General features: G+C 44.7%; 1 protein-coding gene across 1 annotated transcript in view; it reads right to left on the bottom strand.

The window, feature by feature from the left end:
- Positions 1 to 15,014, bottom strand: part of TMIE (transmembrane inner ear) — a 20,517-nt gene extending 5,503 nt beyond the window's left edge. The window contains exons 1-3 of the mRNA XM_015814286.1: positions 14,925 to 15,014; positions 13,340 to 13,457; positions 8,222 to 8,371 (exon numbers count right to left, since the gene is read on the bottom strand). Coding sequence (XP_015669772.1) covers positions 8,222 to 8,371; positions 13,340 to 13,457; positions 14,925 to 15,014 — 358 coding nt within the window. The remainder of the gene's footprint in view (positions 1 to 8,221; positions 8,372 to 13,339; positions 13,458 to 14,924) is intronic.
- Positions 15,015 to 21,542: the final 6,528 nt, after the last annotated feature.

Here is a 21,542-nt window from a genome sequence, read left to right as displayed (position 1 = left end):
TCCTCCTCCTCCTCCTCCTCCTCCTCCTCCTCCTCCTCCTCCTCCTCACAAACTCCCCTTCCTTCTAGCACTGATGATGTTCCTTAGCTGGGTCATGAAACGTCTGCAAGAAAACCACCAAGCTCAGAGACCTCCACAGCTCTTCCTTCCTTCCTTCCTTCCTTCCTTCCTTCCTTCCTTCCTTCCTCCTCCTCCTCCTCCCCGTCCTCCTCACAAACTCCCCTTCCTTCTAGCACTGATGATGTTACCTAGCGGGGTCATGAAACGTCTGCAAGGAAACCCCCAGGCTCAGAGAACACCAGGGATCTCACAGCCCTTCCTTCCTCCTCCTCCTTCTCCTCCTCCTCCTCCCCCTCCCCCTCTTCCTATTCCTCCTCCTCCTCCCTTCTAGCACTGATGATGTTACCTAGTGGGGTCATGAAACATCTGCAAGAAAACCACCCAGTTCCACAGTTTATGTTCAATGTTTCCCCAGTTTTGTTTTGTTTTTATTTGCACAAAAAGTTCACAAGTCATTTGGTTAAATTGGGCGGTTACAGAAAATGAATAGACTAAAATAATAATATAAATGCAGGTAGTCCTCGACTTATAGCAGTTTGTTTAGTGACCAAAGTTGCAATGGGACTGAAAAAAAGTGACTTATGACCTTTTTTCACACTTATGACTGTTGCACCACTCCCATCATTACATAATCAAAATTCAGACGCTTGGCAACTGACTCATATTTATGACGGTCTCAGCGTCCCTGGGGTCATGTGATCCCCTTTTGTGACCTTCTGATGGGCAAATTCAATGGGGAAGCCAGATTCACTTAACAACCATGTTACTCACTTAACAACTGCAGGGATTCACTTAACAACCTGACAAGAAAGGTCATAAAATGGGGCAAAACTCACTGAACAACTGTCTCACTTAGCAGCAGAGCGGTTTTGGGCGCAATTATAATCGTAAGTCGAGGACTCCCTGTATGTATTGCCTATAATTTGAACCAGGTGGGGAAAAAAATCACTTAATTCTTATTAGCCAGCGGTTAAGTTTGGTGTTGCAAAACTCTCTTTAAAAATGTTTTCTGAAGATCAGATTCATTTGCCATTGAAAAGTGCAAGAAACTCTGTTTGCAGAAAAATTAACCTCACTATAGGGAGCGAAGATATAATTAGCCAATAACTATGTTTTATTTATACTCATAAAGTTTATTCTAATAGATTACCCCACAGCTGTGCAAATGTCATCCCTACATTAAATAGAGACTATTAAAAATGAAAAATGCTTCCGTGTGGATAAATTTAATCGATAGTTATATATCAGCTTCATTTGTAATGTTTGTTCTGATTACTGTATAAGTGTAATTACTGTATAAGTGTCATATAGGCAGTCCTCGACTTACGACGGTAATCGGGACTAGAATTTCCCTCGCTTAGCAACACATTGTTAAGTGAGTTACGCCTGATTTTATGAGCTATTTTTGCAACAGTTGATAAGCGATAGTTGTTAAATAAGTCCAGCTCCCCCCCCCACTGGCTTTGCTTATCAGAAGGTCACAAAATGGGATCTCGTGATCCCGGGACACTGGGACCGTCATAAATGTGAATCAGTTGCCAAGCGCCCATATTTTGATCCTGTGACTGCTGGGATACTTCCATGGTTGTAAGTGTGAAACTTGGTCATAAGTCATAATTTGAGGCACCAAGATGGATTCTAGATAAAAGAACTTGTACAAAAACTTCGCTCTTTCGTTCTGCTTGCTGGATATCGATCAGCGAAAAAGAAAAAGTACAGAAAATTTATTTCATCTGCCTGAAAGTTTAATTAACACTTTATTTTATTCAACCCTTGATTAAACTTTCATTTTTGGTTAACCCGATGGCTCTTACAGATGTGGATTTTATAGCAGTGTTTTTCTTTTATAAACTCACCGTGTTTTAATTCTATACTACAGTGGTTTTTTTAGCTTGCTAAGTGGTGGGTTTCAATTCCCAGAATCCCCCAGCCATCATGCTTTAAGAGGGGAGGACTTCAACTCCCAGAATCCCCCAGCCAGCCATGCTTTAAGAGGGGAGGACTTCGACTCCCAGAATCCCCTAGCTGGCACGCTTTTAAAATAAGTGGACTTCAACTCCCAGAATCCCCTAGTCAACAAACTTTAAGGGGGGTGGATATTAACTCCCAAAATTCCCCAGCCAGCCATGCTTTAAGAGGGGAGGGCTTTAACTCCCAGAATCCCCCAGCCGGCATGCTTTAAGAGGGATGGACTTCAACTCCCAGAATTCTGCAGCCACGATGCTGGCTGTGGAATTCTGGGACTTGAAGTCCACACATCTTAAAGTTGCCAACTTTTGAGAACCAATTGAAAGGCTGGAAAACAGAGGTGCAGAAGGGTGAAAAACAATTGTCCCAAAATTTCACTGAACATTTTAAGGTACATATGTTTCTTTTAGGGGTTCACCTAAAAATTGGGGGACCCAGCATGGAAGCAGAAAGGCAGTGGGTGGGTGGGTTAAACCTTCCCTCTCACAAACACACACACACACACACTTTTGCAAAAGTCTCTGAAAACCTGCTGCCTGCCTCCAGGACGTGTTCTATAAGAAATCTGGCTTTTTCGTGTGTCATCACCTGAAGCTGTTTTTTGTCTTTTAATTACAAGCTGGCCAGATGTTTGACTGGGACGCCACGTCGCTTCTTGTTGGACCCAAACCAAGATTCGTTGGCTACAGCAACCAAAAACAGCTTGTTTCCTGCCACCCGCGAGGCAGACTTATAAATCTGAGAGAAAGACTGAACCAAAGAGCCATCCCATAACAAGAGAGCCAGAAAACCAGAGAATTGCCTGAATTGGGAGGGACTCCCAAAGATCATCTAGTTCACCCTTCCACGACAGGCAGGAACACTAGTTTTGCCATCCTCAAGGCCATTCGAACTCCTCTTTCAAACCCCTCCAGAGTTTGGAAGGAGCTTTTAATGACCAGGGTCCCATAGCAGAGGAATTTTAATTTCTAATCCTCGAATTGGAAACATCCTTCGAGATCATCTAGTCCAACCCCCTGCTCATTGCAGGAACCCTCCGAAGGGCAAATGGGTGGTCTAAAAACGCAATAAGTAAATAAAGTAAAATCAATAAATATCTGTGACAAAGGATTACCTGGGCTGTACCAAACCCAGGTTTGTTATAAACCTCTTTCTAGATAGTCCTCGCTTTACGACCGGTGGCTTAGCAACCGTTTCACGTTACGATGGCCCTCCTCTGACAGACTTGTGACCTATTTCTTTTGGAGTTAGGATAGCCGCGCATGCACACACGCACACACACTTACAGACACACACACACACAAACACAATCACACACAGAGCTTTGTGATTTGTGTCTTTGGGCGCTTAGCAACCGACTTCCCTTTTACGGTCGTTTGCAGCATCCCACAATCACACAACTGCGATTTGCAATGTTTTTCGATGGGTTTTGACAAAAAAAAAGTCCCATTGGGGAAAATAGCTTCGCTTAATGACCGCCGTGCTCACTTAAGAACCGTCCTAAAAAACTTCAAATCAGGTCACAAGATGCCTTGATTTACGACAGCAATGACTTATTCCAGGTTCAATTCCAGTCGTAAGTCAAGGACCACCATGTGTCCTACTTATTTCTCGCCAAGGAGCCCGTGCCATTTCAGTTATGATGACTCCACGCTGCTTCCTAAAATTTCGGTTGCTGTTAAGTGAATTTTGCTCCATTTTACAACATTTCTCGCCATACTGGGCAAGCGAATCACTGCCGTTGTTAACTTAGTCACGGTTGTTAAGTGAATCAGGCTTCCCCCCCCTGACTTTCCTGCCAGAAGTTCGCAAAAGGGGATCACGTGACCTTGGGACCCTTACAACACCGTCATAAATGCGAGTCAGTTGCAAAGCGTCTGAATTCTGATCACGTAACCACGGGGAAGATGCAACGGTCGTAAGTGTGAAAAACCATCATAAGTTACTTTTTTGAGTGCTGTTGTAACTTTGAGCGGTCACTAAACAAATAGTCGTAAGTCAAGGATTGTCTGTAGTGGAAATAATGCAAATTCTTACCAATTCTTCCCTTTTCTATTTCTCGCGCTCTCTTCCTTTTCTCTCTGCCTGCTATCCCCTTTTTGTGCCAATTGGCAGTTTTGCTAGTCGCTGGTGTTTAATAAGCAATATCCGTTTGTTCATTAAATATTATTTTATTAAATATTAACGCTGTAATAAATTAATAATAAATAATGCGTATTTTTTTCTAGCTGAACCCAGGATGGGGATGCTGGCTCTGATCCAAATTCAGAACTAACTGGCTGAGCAAAGTGGTTTTCTAACAACCTGGAGGCCTGGGGTGGTCCAATAGTCCTTGACTTACAACCGTATTGGAGTCTGGAATCTCCATGTTAAGTCACGACGGTCATAAGTCAAGGCACCCTGTGATCAACCAAACTGAATTTTAAGATATTTTTGCCAGTGGCCTTTAAGCGAATACGGTGGTTGTTAAATGAAGCAAGGCATTCCTATGGGCGTTTTTTCCTGGAAACCATCCAAAAGGGAAAAATAAAGAATAAAGAATGAAAATAAAAAATGAAAAAAGAAATAACAATTAATAAAAAATGTGGTTCATTGTACATTGGCCGTAAAACTGAGCCGGTTACCAAGCACCCCATACTGGTGTCTATTTCTGGCTTCAAGTAAAGCTGCCCCATAGGAAACGATGAGTTTCACTTAATGACCGCCGTAAAAAAGATAGTAAAATGTTTCCAGTCACCACTATCATGATTTACAAACATAAGTGTGGACGTCAATGACGGTCGTCATAACTCAGGGACTACCTATAAATGCTTTTTCTAAGGAGCAAAAAGCCGCCAGGTTGCAGTCTCTGGACTGCTTGGCTGTGGACGCCATCTTGACTTTTTTGACCTCCTCTCCCGTTCTCCCATTTCCTGCATCCTTTTAATATTCATTTGTTTTTCCTGTCTTTGCAGATTCAGCCTTTCTACAGAGTCCTCGAAGTATGAACACAAATGAACCCATTGCTAAGCAAGACAGTTGTTAAGTGAGTTTTGCCCCATTTTACGACCATCCTTGCCACAGTCACTAAGTGAATCACTGCAGTTGCTAAGTTAATCACACGGTTATTAAGAGAATCTGGCTTCCCCATTGACTTTGCTTGTCAAAAGTTCACAAAAGGGGATCATGTGATCCCGGGACTCTGCGACCGTCGTACATATGAGTCAGTTGCCAAGAGTTTGAATTTTGATCCTAAGGCCGTGGGGATGTCGCAACGGTCGTAAGTATGAAACACAGTCGTAAGTCTTTTTTCAGTGCAGTTGTAAATTCTGATTTAACTGGTAGAAACTAAAGTTTGCATCCTTGCTATTCTTAGCATCCTATACCGCTCTGGCTTCCTTTAATTTGCTAATTAAGCAAACCATCCATATTTAATTTAATTTCAGGATCTAAAGAAATCCTGGTCTCAGGAGGGATCTTGGAAATCTAGTAGCTCAACTCAACTCTCAATTTTGGTTTTCTTCGAGTTTCCGTCTCTCTCAAACCAATTGGCGGATTTAAAAAACCCAAAATTTTTAATTCCCTCTGTCCTATTAATCTATTCCTCTTTTTTCTCTCCATCTGTTAACTGGGATTCCAACACAAACCAACATTGATCAGTTTTGCACCCGAGCCTTCACACACCTACATCTTTCTGCTTCGGTGATGATCAAACCTTTACAAAAAACAAGCACTTTTTTGATTAAACCTGGTTGAAATTCGGCCTTTTTTTCAATGTTTATTGCATTTTTGATCCCACCCTAATTTTCCCTGAAGGACTTTAATTTTGTAGCAAACAGATCACAATTAAAAATAAACAAACCAACATTTTTGGGGGGGATTTTTTTTTTATCCCCTATGATCTTCAGCTTCACTGGTTGATCCGGTGAGGGGATTCTGGGTGGGCATATTTGCAGATTTATGCAAATAAGCAGAATTATTTATGCAAACAGGATGCACCGCAAAGGATTATGGGAGTCTAGGCAGGAGTCATCCAGAAGGAAGCAGCCGATGTGCATATCACTCACGGGTGGTCAAAAAAGTTAAAATGGTGGCCATCCATTATATAATTGCACAATTATTATTTTTTTTAAATGAGAAATTGGCCACTATCTTGAATTTTTTGACTACATGCTGCAGATTTCTGCTTTCTTTGCGAGACCAGGCAAGGAGGATCTGGTTGAAATCTGATTTTTTGGGATTCCCCCCCCAAAGCTGCAGGAGCGATGCAGGCCGTCCTCTACTTACGACCATTTGCTGAGGTTGAGAAACTTGTTGTTTACAGGTAGTCCTCGACTTACAAAAATTTGCTTAGTGACCTTTTGAAGTTACAATGGCACTGAAAAATGTGACTTACGACTGTTTTTCACACTTAATGACCATTGCAGCCATCCCCCGGGTCACGTGATCAACATTCAGATGCTTGGCAACTGACTCATATTTATGACGGCTGCAGTGTCCCGGGGTCACGTGATTCCCATTTTGTGACCAGTAAATTCAATGGGGAAGCCGGATTCACTTAACAACTACAGGGATTCACTTAACAACTGCGGTCGTAAAACGGGGCAAAACTCACTTAACAACCGTCTTGCTTATCAACGGAAATCTGGGGCTCAATTGTGGGTGTAAGAAGAGGGCTACGATGGCAAGAAGTTGCTTTCGGAGCGAAGGAGAAAGCCAGAAGAGGAGCGACGAGGCCGGAGGAGGAAAAAAGACAGGACAGAGGCAGGATCGCCGGAGGAGGAGAAGAACGTTGAAGGGGAGGGAAAGCGGGCGGCGGGCGCCCCCTAGTGGGCTTCCCCCGCGACTTCCTCTTCTTCCTGGACGGCCGGCAGGGAGGCGAGCGGGCGCGCTTCGAGCTGACCCGAAAGAGTCTGGAGGCTTTCCGTGGAGCCTGCAAGAGGCAGAGAAGCAGGGGAATGAAGGACAGGAAAGGAGGGAGGGAGGGAGGGAGGAAGAAGAACGAGGGGAGGAGGAAATGGAAGGGAGGGAGGGATAAGGAAGGAAGGAAGGAAGGAAGGAGAGAGAGAACGAAAGAAAAAGAAAGGAAAGAAGGAAGGAAGGAAGGAAGGAAGGAAGGAAGGAAGGAAGGAAGGAAGGAAAGAAAGAAGAGGGAGGGAGGGAGGGAGGGAGGGAGGGGAGAGCAAGGGAGAAAAAAGGAGAGGAGGAAGGAAGGAAGNAACAAGGGGAGGAGGAAATGGGAGGAAGGAATGGGGGAGAGAAGGAGAGGAAGGAAGCAGGGAGGAAGGGAAGGAAGGAAGGAAGGAAGGAAGGAAGGAAGGAAGGAAGGAAGGAAGGAAGGAAGGAGAACAAGGGGAGGAGGAAATGGGAGGAAGGAATGGGGGAGAGAAGGAGAGGAAGGAAGCAGGGAGGAAGGGAAGGAAGGAAGGAGGGGAGAAGGAAATGGGAGGGAGGGAGGAAGAAAGGAGGGAGAGAAGAAAGGAGAAAGGAGAAAAATGGAGGGGAGGAAGGAAGGAAGGAGAAAGATGAAATGGGAGGGAGGGAGAAAGCAATGAGGGAGAGAAGGAAGGAAGAAAAGAAGAAAAGAATGGGAGGAGGAGGAAATGGGAGGAAGGAAGGAAGGAGAGAGCAAGGGAGAAAAAAGGAGAGGAGGAAAGAAGGAAAGAGAACGAGGGGGAAATGGGAGGAAGGAAGGAAGGAAAGAAGGAAGGAAAGAAGGAAAACTGTCAAGAGTGCATAGAAGGTCCTTTACTTGAGCCAATGAACTGGTGATCAGAGTGGACAGTCCTGCCACGCCTGTGGCTGCAGCCCAGAGTCTGGCGGTCATTGCCCGTGGTGGGTCTGTCCCTCAGCCTTCTAATGGGGGTGGGGGGGAGGGACACAGCTGGCTGCAGTTCCTTTCTGTACAGGTCGTCCCCAACTTACGTCCACAGTGGGGACCAGAATGTCCATTGCTAAGCAAGACGGTTGTTAAGCAAGTCCCACCTGATTTGACAACCTTTATGCTGGGGTTGTTAAACGAATCGCTGCCCTTCTGACAAGTCAAGTCAATGGGCCCAGCTGCATTCACTTAACAACCAAACTTATTCGCTTGCATAGCAATAAAAATTCCGCTCCCCACTGTGGTCGTAAGTGGAGGACTCCCTCGACCTGATGCCCCAATTTCTGCCCTCCTCCCCAACCCTGGGCAGAGGAAAAACGGGGTCCCCCTCACCTCCTGGAATCTCGGTCAGCTCATTGAGGGGGGGGACGGTGTCCAGCTTGTCCGCGTACATCTTTGCTGCCTGCCTCTTGGCGTAGCGCGCTTCGATCTCCTTCTTGGTCCTCGGGATGCGGCATTTGAAGATGCAGCAGAGGGTGATGACTGAAAAAAAGGGAGGGAGGGAGGGAAAGAAAGGAGGGGGTGGCTCAGGAGCCAGGAGAGCCCTTCCCCCCCCACGGGAGGATGGACCCCCAGATTTGGGGCTCCCCCAAAGGAAAGACCGCTGCTCATCCTCCTGGCTGAAGCCAGAAACCTGCAGTGCCCAGGTTAAATTTTAAAACACACAAATGAAGGGTGGAAAGCAAGGAAAAAAATGAGGGTGTGGAATGGAGAAGAAAGTGAAAATAAAAATGAAAGGAAGGAGAGGGAGAGGAAAAGAGGAAGAAGAGAAGAGAGGAAAGAAGAAATAGAGACGGGGAAGAGAGGAGAGGAGAGAGAAAGAGAAAGAAAGGAAGGAAGGAAGGAAGGAAAGAAAGAAAGAAAGAAAGAAAGAAAGAAAGAAAGAAAGAAAGAAAGAAAGAAAGAAGGAAGGAAGGAAGGAAGGAAGGAAGGAAGGAAGGAAGGAAGGAAGGAAGGAAGGAAGGAGAAAAAAGTAGGGAGGAAGGAAGAGAGAAAAAAAGGAAAAGAAAGGAAAAAAAGAAAAAGGAAGGAAGGAAGAAAGGAAGGAAGAAAAAAATAGAGAGGAAGGAAGAAAGGAAAAAAAGGAAAAGAAAGAAAAAGGAAGGAAGAAAAAAGTAAGGAGGAAGAGCAAGGAAAAGAGGAGAAAGAAAAAAGAAAAAGGAAGAAAGAAAGAGAAAGAAATGGAGGAAGGAGGAAGAGGGAAAAAGGAAAGGGAAGAAGAAAGAAGGGAGGAAAGAAAGAAAGAAAAAGAAAACAAAAGAAGCAAAGAAAAAAAGAGAAATGGAGGAAGGAGGAAGAGAGAAAAGGAAAGGAAAGGAGAAGAAGGAAGCAAAGAAAGAAAAGAGAAAGAGAAAAAGAAAAAGAAAGATTGTAAATTGAGGATTATTTGTATAGTGTGATTCACCTTAGTGTAGCTGGCCCAGATTCACTTGACAGTGATAAAATCAAGCGAAATTAAATTAAATTAAAAAGCCCCTTTTTTCAGCATTGCTGTAACTTTGCATAGCTGCTAAATGAACGGTGTTAATTCGAGGACCCCCCCCCCTTCTGTCTGGGGAACCTCGATTAAAAATCCGCAGCCAGCCTTTGGCTCCAGTTCTCCAAAGAAACTCTTCAGGTCACAAGTCCTTTTGATCTGTGGCTTAAAAAGATCTGCTGGGAAAGTCAAATAGGACGGGGAAGCAAGACCGTTAACGCGCCAACTGGCAAGGTCAAAACGTTTTGAGTAACTTCAGCATCCGGCATGCTCGGCGCGCATTCCCTGCGCGATGCTCGTGAAATTAAATCTGCCTCAAAAAAAAAAAAAAAAAAACCAACCCCCCAAAAAACCACTCCTTAAAAAGCTTGTTTTCTCTTCCTGGCAGCTTTTTCGGTGGGTCTGTTTTCACTGTCAACCGCGGGAAAAACCTGGCCTCGTTTCCCGCGATGATGCTTATTTAATGGTGCAAATATTTCCTGCTCTGTCTGGGAACATTTTCTTCTAGCATTTCTCTTCCAGTGCCAGCAGGCAGGCTGCAGACCTGGAGAACGGCCCACACCAGGTGGAATCAATGGGGCGTGCGGTGGAACAGTTGCCGTTTGCTTAATTCCCGGGGATAGGAGCGAGTTCGAATCCTGTCAACCGTGCTGCCATAATTTACGGCTCTAAAAAAAAACCATCCAGATTCTCTACTCCAGGCAGCAGTTCAACCTGAAGAGCTATGGGGGGGGGGTTGTAATTGGCTTTGCACAGCAGGACGGTCCTTGACTTACAACTGTTTTTGTTTAGCAACATTTCCAAGTTACAATGGCATTGAAAAACCTGTCTTATGACCGTTTTTCAGACTTATAATTGTTGCAGCATTCTTGCAGTTGTGTGATTAGTAACCAGACACTTGGCAACCAGAATGTACAGGTTGTCCTCAAGTTATGACCAACCCCACATTTCTGTTGCTCAGTGAGGCCTCAGTTAAGTGAATTTTGCCCTGTTGTATGACCTTTCCCCTCGCCGTTAAGCAAAGCCCTACAGTTGTTAAGTTAGTAACATGGCTGTTAAGTGAATCTGGTTTCACCATTGACCTTGTTCGTCAGAAAGTAGCAAAAGCCAAACACAGGATCCTGCGACACTACAACCGTCAGTATGAGTCAGTTGCCAAGCACCTGAATTTTGATTACATTATCGTGGGATGGTTGCAACGGTTGTAAGTGTGAAAAATGATCATTGGTCACTTTTTTGGTGCTGTTGTAACTTTGAAGGGGCACTGTTGCAATCTGTATATTGCGGGTGTCTTATAGGCTAGTCCAGGATCTACAAACATTGAATGCCAAGATCTGGAGTCCAGCTCTTCTGGTCCAATTCTGCCCAGGGTGGAAGACTTGACCATCTCAGGTAGAGATGAACCTCAAGACTCCAGAAAACAAACAAAACATCGAGAAATCCCTCCTTATTGGGAGTCTTCTTGAGGATGTCCATCTGCCAACCTTCCATGATTGGGTCTTCTCTCGCTGTTGGACATCATAGAGACGTCTCTTCACGAGTTGGAAGGTGCTCTGATGTCTCCTCTTAGCTTTCTCTTCTAAGGTTGAGCCTATCCCGTTCCTCGTTCGTAAGAACCTGTAGGACTCTCACCATCTTCACTGTCTTCTTCACAGCTGGTCCTCAACTTACGACAGTTCATTTAACGACCGTTCAAAGTTACAATGGCAGTGGAAAAAGTGACTTAGGAGCATTTTTCACCCTTACGACTGTTGCAGCATCCTGATCAAAATTCAGATACTTGGAAACTGACTCAAATTTATGATGATCATGGCGTCCCGGGGTCACGTGATCCCCTTTTCCAACCTTCCAGTCAAGTTCATGGGGAAAACCAGATTCACTTAATAACCATGTTACTAATTTAACAACTGCAGTGATTCACTTAACAACCGTGGAAAGAAAGGTCGTCAAATGGGGCAAAATTCACTTAGCAACTGTCTCATTTAGCAACATAAATTTTGGGCTCAGTTGTGATCGCAACTGGCTTTCCAGGACCTTAGCAATCAATCAATCAATATCAATCAATAAATCAAATATTTATTTGGTCATTGTCCAGACCTCTTAGCATCCTTTTCAGATTGGGCCTCAAATCTTCAAATTTAGTGACCCTTGAAAGTTACAACAGTAAAGTGACATGAGTGGTCCTCGCACTTGTGAATGTCGCAGCATCATCATGGTAACACAATGTGATCACATTACCTTGGGACACTGCAAGTGTCATTAATCAATGTCCAACCGTCTGAATATTGATCATGTGACCATGAGGACAATACTATGGTTGTAAGTGTGAAAACAGTCATAAATCACTTTTTACAGTGCCGTTGTGACTTTGAATGGTCACTAAACAGATGGTTATAAGGTGAGGACTACCTGCACATTGTATTGGAGGAGACCAAAGCTTGTTTTTTTAATACTGTCCAACAAGGATGTCCACAGGAGAGTGGTCAAAAAAAGTTAAGATGGCAAGAAACAATGGCTGGAAACTGACCAAAGAGAGGAACAACCTGGAATTAAGGAGAAAGTTCCTAACAGGGAGGACAATTAACCAGTGGAACATCTTACCACTAGAAGTTGTTGGTGCTTCATAGCTGGAGGTTTTTAAAGAAAAGACTCTATTCTATTCCATTTTCTTTTCTATTCTAGTCTATTCTATTCTATTCTAGTCTAGTCTATATTCTATTCTATTCTTATTTTCTATTCTATACTATATTCTATATTCTATTTTATACTATTCTATATTCTATTCTATTCTATATTCTATATTCTATTCTATTCTATTCTATTCTATTCTATTCTATTCTTATTTTCTTTTCTTTTCTTTTCTTCTTTTCTTTTCTTTTCTTTTCTTTTCTTTTCTATTCTATCCTATCCTATCCTATCCTATCCTATCCTCTCCTATCCTATCCTATCCTATCCTATCCTATATTCTATATCAGTGATGGCGAACCTTTTAGAGACCGAGTGCCCAAAAACTGGCCCTGCCCCTGCTCCACCTCCCTGCTCTGCCCCCGCTCTGCCCCCCCCATCCACTGCTCCGCCCGCCCACAGGACCACTCACCACCTCCAGGGCCCGCCACAGATCACCCAGGCAGCCCAGCAGCGCTATGGCGGCCACACCCTCTGCCCGTATCCTGCAGCATCAACTCATCATGGGGCGTGAGGGCAGAGTCTTGTCTACGCTGCCTGGCTGCCATGTCCTTGGCTGCGCTGCTCCATGTGGGCCACGCTCGGGGGCGACTCTCCTTCAGGGGGGCTGCTGGAGAGAAGGAGGTCACGGGGGGAGGCAAGGCTGGGGCAGTGGCATGTGTGCCCACAGAGAGGGCTCCGAGTGCCGCCTCTGGCACCCGTACCATAGGTTCGCCACCACTGATATAGACAATAGAATATAGAATAGAACAGTGGTGGCAAACCTATGGCACGGGTGCCAGAGGCGGCACTCAGAGCCCTCTCTGTGGGCACCCATGCTGTCACCCCAGTCCTAGGCCTTCAGCTGGGTTTTATAAAACCTTTTCGCTTTAGGCCTCCACCGCCGTGTGCAAAAAAAAAAAAAAAAGATTCAATCAATCAGTCAATTTCAACTGCTTGCGGGGGGGAAAAAAAGATCCTGCAAAGTTGGAATTGATTGACTGAACTTTTTAGTCCCACCCAGTCTGCCCTTACCACCACAGCCACGCCCATCCAATGGGCCACACCCACCCGGCACCCAACGATGCATACGTGGGTTTTGGGTTGCAGTTTGGGCACTCGGTCTCTAAAAGGTTCATCATCACTGGTCTATATTCTATGTTCTATGTTCTATGTTCTATTCTATTCTATTCTATTCTATTCTATTCTAATTCTCTGCCTCCGTTTGACTTTTTTGACCTCCTTGCCCATAAAACTGGCATTCAAGAGGATGGAAATAAAAAAAAAAAAGAAGAAGAAATAGCACTTACTAACACTCAGCACAAAAATGGCAAAAATTCCAACCACTTGCCAAAGCCGCAAACCCCAGATCACCACGGTTTCCGACGTGACGGGATCCGGTTTCTTTTTTGGCGTTTCAGTGGTCGCCTACAGAGACACAAAAGTGACGAAAGAAACGAGGAGGAAGGCATAGGGAATTCTGGGAATGGGCTTAAGTGGCCATGACAGACCCAGAGGCTTGTGGGAAAGAGGAAGTTGGTGATTCATAGCCAACTTTGACTTTTGTTAATTGCAGGTCTTGTGATGCAGCTAATTTGAAAACTAAATTTAACCATCCTGGGGGTCTTTTTTCTTTTTTTATATATAAATGTTTCATTAATTTTCTATTTTCACAAGTAAGTGCTCAATAGACAACGTGATGACAGAGTCCATTAGTAATTTGGTGATACATGTAAGTTTTTCCAACTAAGTCCAATGTTACATCTTCTCCTGGTAATAACAATTGTTCCACGTTAGGCAAAAACAATTCTTATTACTGTTAGTAAACATACAAGTGCACATCAACATTGGTTACATTTTTCTAATAATATCAATAATATCAGTTTAAAATATCTTTCCTATCCAAAGCATATCTTAATTGCATTTGCATTCAATTTCCACTTATTTAATCCCTGTCCATATTTTTTAATCCATTTTTTAATCCATATTTTTGCTTTTTTTCAATTTTAGTTTCCCCTCCGTATTCAAAGCATCCCAATCATTTATCATTTCAAAACAAGTTACATTTGGGCAACAAAGAGAGTCCCTTATTCAAAATTCATAACCTATTCTTATTTCCCTTCTCATACCAAGATATAATATTCTAATTACAAATCATAACTATCTAGTTATAATAATATTTCTATTTCTAACAATCTATTCTTAACCATATTCAAACCTCTAATCAATAGTCTAGCATCCTCTCTAATAGATCAAAGCTTTTGCTTCCTTCAATCTTACTCTAGCTTTCTTTCTTTGCCAACTAGCTTTCCCAGTCAATGCATTTGGATCATCAAATAATTATTCCTCTGTTTTTATATCTATTATTTGGAACAAAAGAAACAATTCAGTTAAAATATTTTTGGAAGAGCTAGCCCGGTTAAACCGCCTCCCTCCTTCTCTGGTTCCCCACAGTTGTAAACGGCTTTATCATCCATTCCATCAGCTCTCCTTGTTCTGAAACCTTACGTTATAAAATGTCTCTTTCACTTCCAGTATTATCATTATACCTTATGAGTGTTCATTTATCTGAATCTGGTTGTTTGTTTCCTCTTTTGGATCCTCAATATTTGTGTCAGAATTCTCTAGTTTTCCTTCCTTCTATTTTCTGGGTTTGATGGTGGCAGCTTCAAGGTGTGTGGACTTCAACTCCCAGCATGCTGGCTGGGGGATTCTGGGAGTTGAAGTCCTCCCCTCATAAAGCATGCCGGTTGGGGATTCCTGGGAGATGGTGTCAAAACCACTTAACATTGCCAAGCTTAAAAAACACAGATCTAAGAGACATAGACAGCCCCACGTCTACCAAGTGTTGCTTAACTACAACTCCCATCATCCTCCATTTTGCGCTTTCCTTACCTGGGGTTGCTGGGTGTTGTAGTTGACCAAGAGGGCCTGAGTTATACAGATAGTCCTCCACTCACGACCACAATCAAGTGAGTGAGACATTTGTCAAGTGGAGTCTTGCCCCATTTTACAGCCTTTGTTGCCATAGTTGTTGAGGGAATCCCTGCAGTTGTTAAGTGAAACACACCGTTGCTAAGTGAATCTGGCTTTGCTTGTCAGAAGGTCAGAAAAGGGGATCCTGTGACCCCTTTTCTGCGACCGTCATAAATACGTCAATTGTCAAGGGTCTGAATTTTGATCCCGTGACTCTGGGGAGGCTGCAACGGTCGGTAAGGGTGAAAAACGGTCATAAGTCAATTTTTTCAGTGCTGGTGTAACTTTGAACAGTCACTAAATGAACTGTCATAAGTTGAGGACCGCCTGTATTTGGTTAATCTTGTTTTTATCTTTATACCTTTTTTCTTTCTCCCAACCCTTTCGTGACAAAATGGCGGCGGGGGAGGGTTGGAACAGTCACACTGAATTGTGTAAGATAACACAACCCTTCAACACACTCCTGCACATACACACACACACACACACACACACACACACACACACACACACACAGGTTGCTGTCTTCCTTGAAGGCTCTATTTATGATTTATTTCGAGCGCATTATGTTTCTCGCCCGTCTCCAGTTTCAGAACATAGTCTGGCTGTTGTTGAGGTGCGGCATTGCGTAAACTAATCGCCACTTTAAAAAAACCTAAAATGACAAATTGTGATGTCTAACACAAAGACACAAACACACGCATAGACCCTCCTCCTACTGTGCTCAATCTGCAAAATTGCTGCATCCTCGAATCCAACTAAACAGGTACAAGAGGCGAAAAGAGTTACCGACTTTCAATTTATCTCAAGCACGGGCAGTCCTCGCCTTACGACCACAGTTGAGCCACTTAACGACCATAACTTACCACACTAGAATGTCCCTTGCTAAGCCAGGCGGTTGTTAAATGACTCGTGCCCGATTTTACAACCTTTTCTCGGGCACGGCTGTTCATCGAATCTCCGCCGTTGTTAAGCGAGTCCCAAGGCCGTTGGTAAGCGAATCCAAACTCCCCTCCTTGGTTTTGCTGGTTGGCTGAGAAGGTCGTAAAGGGTGATCACGTGACCCAAAGACGCTGCAATGGTTGTTAAATACATTCCTGTTAACTCTGATCATGTGAGCGTGGGTGTGCTGTGACGGTCGCAAGTGTGAGGACCGTTCATGTCAAACCAGTTTCCGACAAGAAAAGTCGAAGTTGGATTTGCTTAACAACCACATGATTTGCTTAATTTCTGCGATTCGCTTAACAACCATGGCATAACGTTCGTAAAATCGGGCGTGGCTCAACATGTTTAAGAATGGAAATTCTGGTCCCTAATTTTGGTTTAGAGCAACAGCTGGCGTCATAATTCAAGGACTACCTGAATTACAACTTACTTTCTAGCTAGAACAAAGATTTGTTTGCTTAGCGATAAAATTCAGACCCCCTCTTACTCCCAGGAAAATCTTACTTCCTTGCTTTACAGCCCACTATAAATATTTTCAGAATCAGAATAACAGAGTTGGAAGGGACCTTGGAGGTCATCTAGTCCAACCCCGCCTGCCCTCCCTCCCTCCCCCCCCTTATTTTCAGTGGAATTAATCTCGGTCTTAGGATAAGAATTGTGGCTTGACAACTGGAATTTCAACTTTTTGCTTGGAAGAAACAAAACTTTGTGGAATTTGACAATTAGATGATTGTTTATGATTCTAGAAATATTCCGTATTATATTTAATTTTAAAGCAAGAGGCTTAACGTACTTTACATTTGCACAATATCTGCGCCGAAAAAAGTCATAAATGATTATTTTTCTATTTTGTTCTTCGTTTCTCCCCCCCCCCCCCCCCCCCCCCCCCCCCCCCCCCCCCCCCCCCCCCCCCCGGCTCTCCTTTGTTCCTTTTCTGATCTTATCTTAATTCTTCTTTCTGATTCTGTTTTATCTTTTGTTGACTCTTAAAGCCTTACTAAAAGATAAGGCCAGAGATTCTGAAACATTTGCAAACAGAGGAAAATAAATATATTTCTCTGCATTTTTGATCTAGAATAAAAATTGCTGATGAAACAACAGGGGGCTAAAAATAATTCCTTTCGGTTTGTGGGGGCCATTGCAAAACTTAAATTAAATAAATATTCAAGCTCCAGAGCCACAATGTTGAAAGTCAAAACTATCTGGAAATTCCTGAAAATCTCTCTCTGTTTTAAAGAATTTAAGTACATTTTTCTTGGAGATTTCCTGCAACTTATCTGATATTCAACTAGATACCTTTTGTTGGTTTTTCCCTTTTGTTTGCAAAATTCCTGGCCTAAACCTAGTTCAAATAAAAAACCCCAACTAGGATCTCTGTAAATACCCTTGTGAGAGGCCGGTTGACTGGATTTCAGACTGATGGAAAAATTGGGATTTTTGCAATGCAAAACAGATGGTCCTCAACTTACGACCGCAACTGAGCCCAAAATGTCCATTGCTAAGTGAGACAGTCGTTAAGTGAGTTTTGCTCCACTTGACGACCTTTCTTACCACAGTTCTTAAGTGAATCACTGCAGTTAGTAACGTGGTTGTTAGATGAATCTGGTTTCCCCATTAACTTTGCTTATTAGAAGGTCATAAAATGGAACACTGCAGCCGTCATAAATATGAGTCAGTTGACAAGCGTCTGAATTTTGATCACGTGACCGTGGGGATGGCTGCAATGGCCGTAAGTGTGAAAAACGGTCAAAAGTCCCTTTTTTCAGTGCAGTTGTAATTTCGAACGGCCACTAATGGATTGTCGTAAGTCGAGGACTACCTGTATTTGGGGAGTCTTAGCCTGCAGGCTAGTTTATCTCATTAGTTATTTTATTTATTTAAAATATTTATGTAACTTGCCTCGTCTTTCAATCAACTCTGGGCGTCACCCCATCGAAAAATAAAAGAGAGAGAAAATCAGATTAAACTGCTAAGATTCAACTGACGAAAAAAAATTAACAACAACGGCATCCTTAGCCTCTTGGACCATTTTGGATCTGGGCTGGCAAAATGTGATGGCCAGAAAGTGTTGGGAAAGAGATCTCCACCCCCCACCTCCACCCCCCAATTCTCTGCTGGCATTTAGTGGTGGTCCAGATATCTGCAACCCAGATTTGACAATCCTGCCCCTAAGGATTTTTTTCCTTTCGGTCAGGACCCCGAAGAATTTGGCACAACGGTATTTTTGGATTTAGGGGTCCTTCGTGGTCTCTGAGCTTTCCTTGCAGACGTTTCATGACCCAACTAGGGGACATCATCAGTGCTAGAAGGGAGGAAGGTTTGTGGAGAGGAGGAGGAGGAGGAGGAGGAGGAGGAGGAGGGAGAGAAGGAGAACTGTGGGTTCCTTGGTGCTCTCTGAGCTGGGCGGTTTTCTTGGAGACATTTCATGACCCAACTAGGGAACATCATCAGTGCTAGAAGGGAGGGGGGTTTATGGAGAGGAGGGGGAGGAGGGGGAGGAGGAATGAGAAGAAGAAAGAGGGGAGGGGGAGGAGGAGGAGGAGGAGGAGGAGACCTGTGTGGGGTTTTTGATGCTCTCTGAGCTGGGTGGTTTCCTTGCAGATGTTTCATGATCCAACACTGCCAGGGCAAGCTACTGCAAATCCCACTTTTAGCACTGGTGACGTTACCAAGCTGGGTCATGAAACATCTACAAGAAAACAACTCAGCTCAGAACTGCTCCTCCTCTTCCTGCTCCTCCCTGCAACCCCCCCCTTCCTTCTAGCATGGATGATGTTCCCTAGTTGGGTCACGAAACGTCTGCAAGGAAACCCCCAGTCTCAGAGAATACCAAGGACCCTACAGTCCTCCTCCTCCTCCTCCTCCTCCTTCTCTCCGCAAACCCCACTTCCTTTATCACTGATGATCCTCCCTAGTTGGGTCATGAAACGTCTGCAAGAAAACCTCCAACCTCAGGGAACACCAAGGACCCCCCAATTCATTTTCTGAGCTACAAATATTCTCAGCTATTCCCGGGTGTCTTGCATCCACCACCCATCCTTTGCTGATCCTGGATGGGGTCTCTCCATCCATTCATCCATCCATCCATCCATCTCCCAGGCAACCCCCCCCCCCNGGACAGAGGGGGCTTCGTGTGTTCGGATCCCAGGCCATCTCCCTCCGGTGCTCGGCTCGGTGCAAAACCGGAGCCTGCTTCGGCAGGAAGAGAGAGATGGCTTCCCCCCCCCACCACCACCTCCTCCCTTTGTCCCTGTCCTTGCCCAGGCAGAGCCATTAATTAATTCATTAGACCAGGTTGGCTTTCAGACAGGCTGTCTCGGCTGAACCAGGAAGCCAGGAGATTGGAAATATCTTGTGTGGGTTTTTTTTTACGGTTCTTGCTCAAGGCAGCAGGGCGCCCTCCCCACTGGAGGAGGAGGTGATTTGGTTAGCCCAGGTCTGTTTTTTTTCAAAGGGAGAGCAGCATCCAGACGTGTTTGGCAGCCCCAGTACTGTAATTGCATCTTTTCAGTTCTGGGGTGCAGGCGACCACTTGCGGGGGGTGTGTGTGGAGCAGCTGGGCCCTGCAGGTGACCAGGTTTTAGGCTGGACAGGTGGATTGGGGCCGTTCTGCTGGCTGGGTTGCTTCTTGTAGGAAAGAGGAGCGGGAAGGAAGGAAAAGAGGGAGGGAGGAAGAAAAGAGACAGAGAGGAAGGAAGAAGGAAGGAAGGAAGGAAGGAAGGAAGGAAGGAAGGAAGGAAGGAAGGAAGGAATGAATAATGGAGAGAATTGGAGCGGAAGGATGGGAAGGAGGAAAGAGGAAGGAAAAGGACATGGAGGGAGGGAAGAATAATGGAGGGAACAGGAAGGGAGGGATGGGAAGTGAAGGAGGAAAGAGGAAGAAGGGAAGGAAGGAGCGAGGAAGGAATAATGGAGGGAATGGGAGGGGAAGGATGGGAAGGAGGAAAGAGGGAGGGAGGGGAGGAAGGAAGGAAGGAAGGAAGGAAGGAAGGAAGGAAGGAAGGAAGGAAGGAAGACTGTGGTGTGAATGAATTTTGATTTGATCAAATCTCTAGCTTCAGGTCTCCGGAAACAAAACACGCTGCAAATAAAGGCAAATCTCGACTTACGACCACAGTCCAGATCAGAATTTCCCTTGCTAAGCAAGGTGATTGTTAACTGAGTCACACCTGATTTTACGACCTTTTTTTGCCACAGTTCTTAAGCAAATCACTGCCGTTGTTAAGTGAATCGCACAGTCATTAAGTGAATCCGACTTGCCCGATTGACTTTGCTGGGCAGAAGCCTCGCTCGGCAATCAGGGGATTCTGGGACGCTGCAACTTCCCTCAGCGACAGGCCCGTTGCCAAGGTCTGAATTTTGATCACGTGACCGTGGGAATCCTGCAACGGTCGTAAGTGTGAGGACTGGTTGTAACACAGTTTTTCCAGTAACGTTGTAATTTGGAACGCTTGCTAAGCAAAGGGATGTGGAGGACCACCTGTATTTTTTTCTCCTTTGTTCCCCTGTGTACCCCACATTTCTCTCTCCTTGCTTCATTTCTTTTATCGACTTTATTCTCACCTATATTTTATATTTGGAGGATTTCAGTAAAAAAAAATGGTCAAAAAAGAGTAAAATGCAGAGGGCTGCTCCAAAGGAGTCTTTCACCGTCTTTGCCGCACTCAGGTTAATTCAGCACTGTTTTTGCAGGATGCATTTTCCAGTACAGAGCGTGATCTTTGCTTGTTTTTCTGTTCCTCTTTCGATGGATTTGTGGTGATTTAATTTCCGTTTTTTCCTGTTTCCTCTTTCTGGCCTAAATTTAGCAGATCAGGACAAAGACTGATTCAGCCTCAGTGTCTGCACAGCAATTTTCATATGGATGGACTTCAACTCCCAGAATCCCCTATCCAGCCATGCTTTAAGAGGGGAGGACTTCAACTCCCAGAATCCCCCAGCCAGCCATGCTTTAAGAGGGGTGGGCTTCCCCTCCCAGAATCCCCCAGCCAGCATGCTTTAAGAGGGGACTTCAACTCCCAGAATTCCCCAGCTTTAAGGAGTGGACTTCAGTTCCCAGAATCCCCCAGTCAACATGCTTTAAGATGGGCAGACTTCCACTCCCAGAATCCCCCCAGCCATTATGCTTTAAGAGGGGTGGACTACAACTCCCAGAATCCTCCAGCCGGCATGCTTTATTCAACTCCCAGAATCCCCCAGCCAGCCATGCTTTAAGAGGGGGGGACTTCAACTCCCAGAATTCCCCAGCTTTAAGAGGGGGGGGACTTCAGCTCCCAGAATCCCCCCAGCCATTATGCTTTAAGAGGGGTGGACTACAACTCCCAGAATCCCCCCAGCCGGCATGCTTTAAGCTGGATGGCATTCATCTCCCAGGATTTCTCAGCCAGCATCCTGAGGGGAGAATTCTGGGAGTTGAAGTCCACAGATGGGAAAATGGCTAACTGCGAATAAGCGTGCCCGGGAGGGATCCCCTCCTCCTTGCCAAGTGTCAGAAGGCTTGGCTGCTCCCCAAAGAATTTCGAGGAGGGCCAGGAGGAATGTGGTTGCAGTGCATTGTGGGATTCCACCCACCCCCCCCCACACACACACACC

Source organism: Protobothrops mucrosquamatus, unplaced genomic scaffold (assembly GCF_001527695.2).
Source record: "Protobothrops mucrosquamatus isolate PMUCROS unplaced genomic scaffold, P.Mucros_1.0 scaffold235, whole genome shotgun sequence".
In the NCBI taxonomy this organism is placed as follows: domain Eukaryota; kingdom Metazoa; phylum Chordata; class Lepidosauria; order Squamata; family Viperidae; genus Protobothrops; species Protobothrops mucrosquamatus.
Note: the sequence above shows the minus strand (reverse complement) of the source record. Positions and strands in the feature narration are given on the sequence as shown.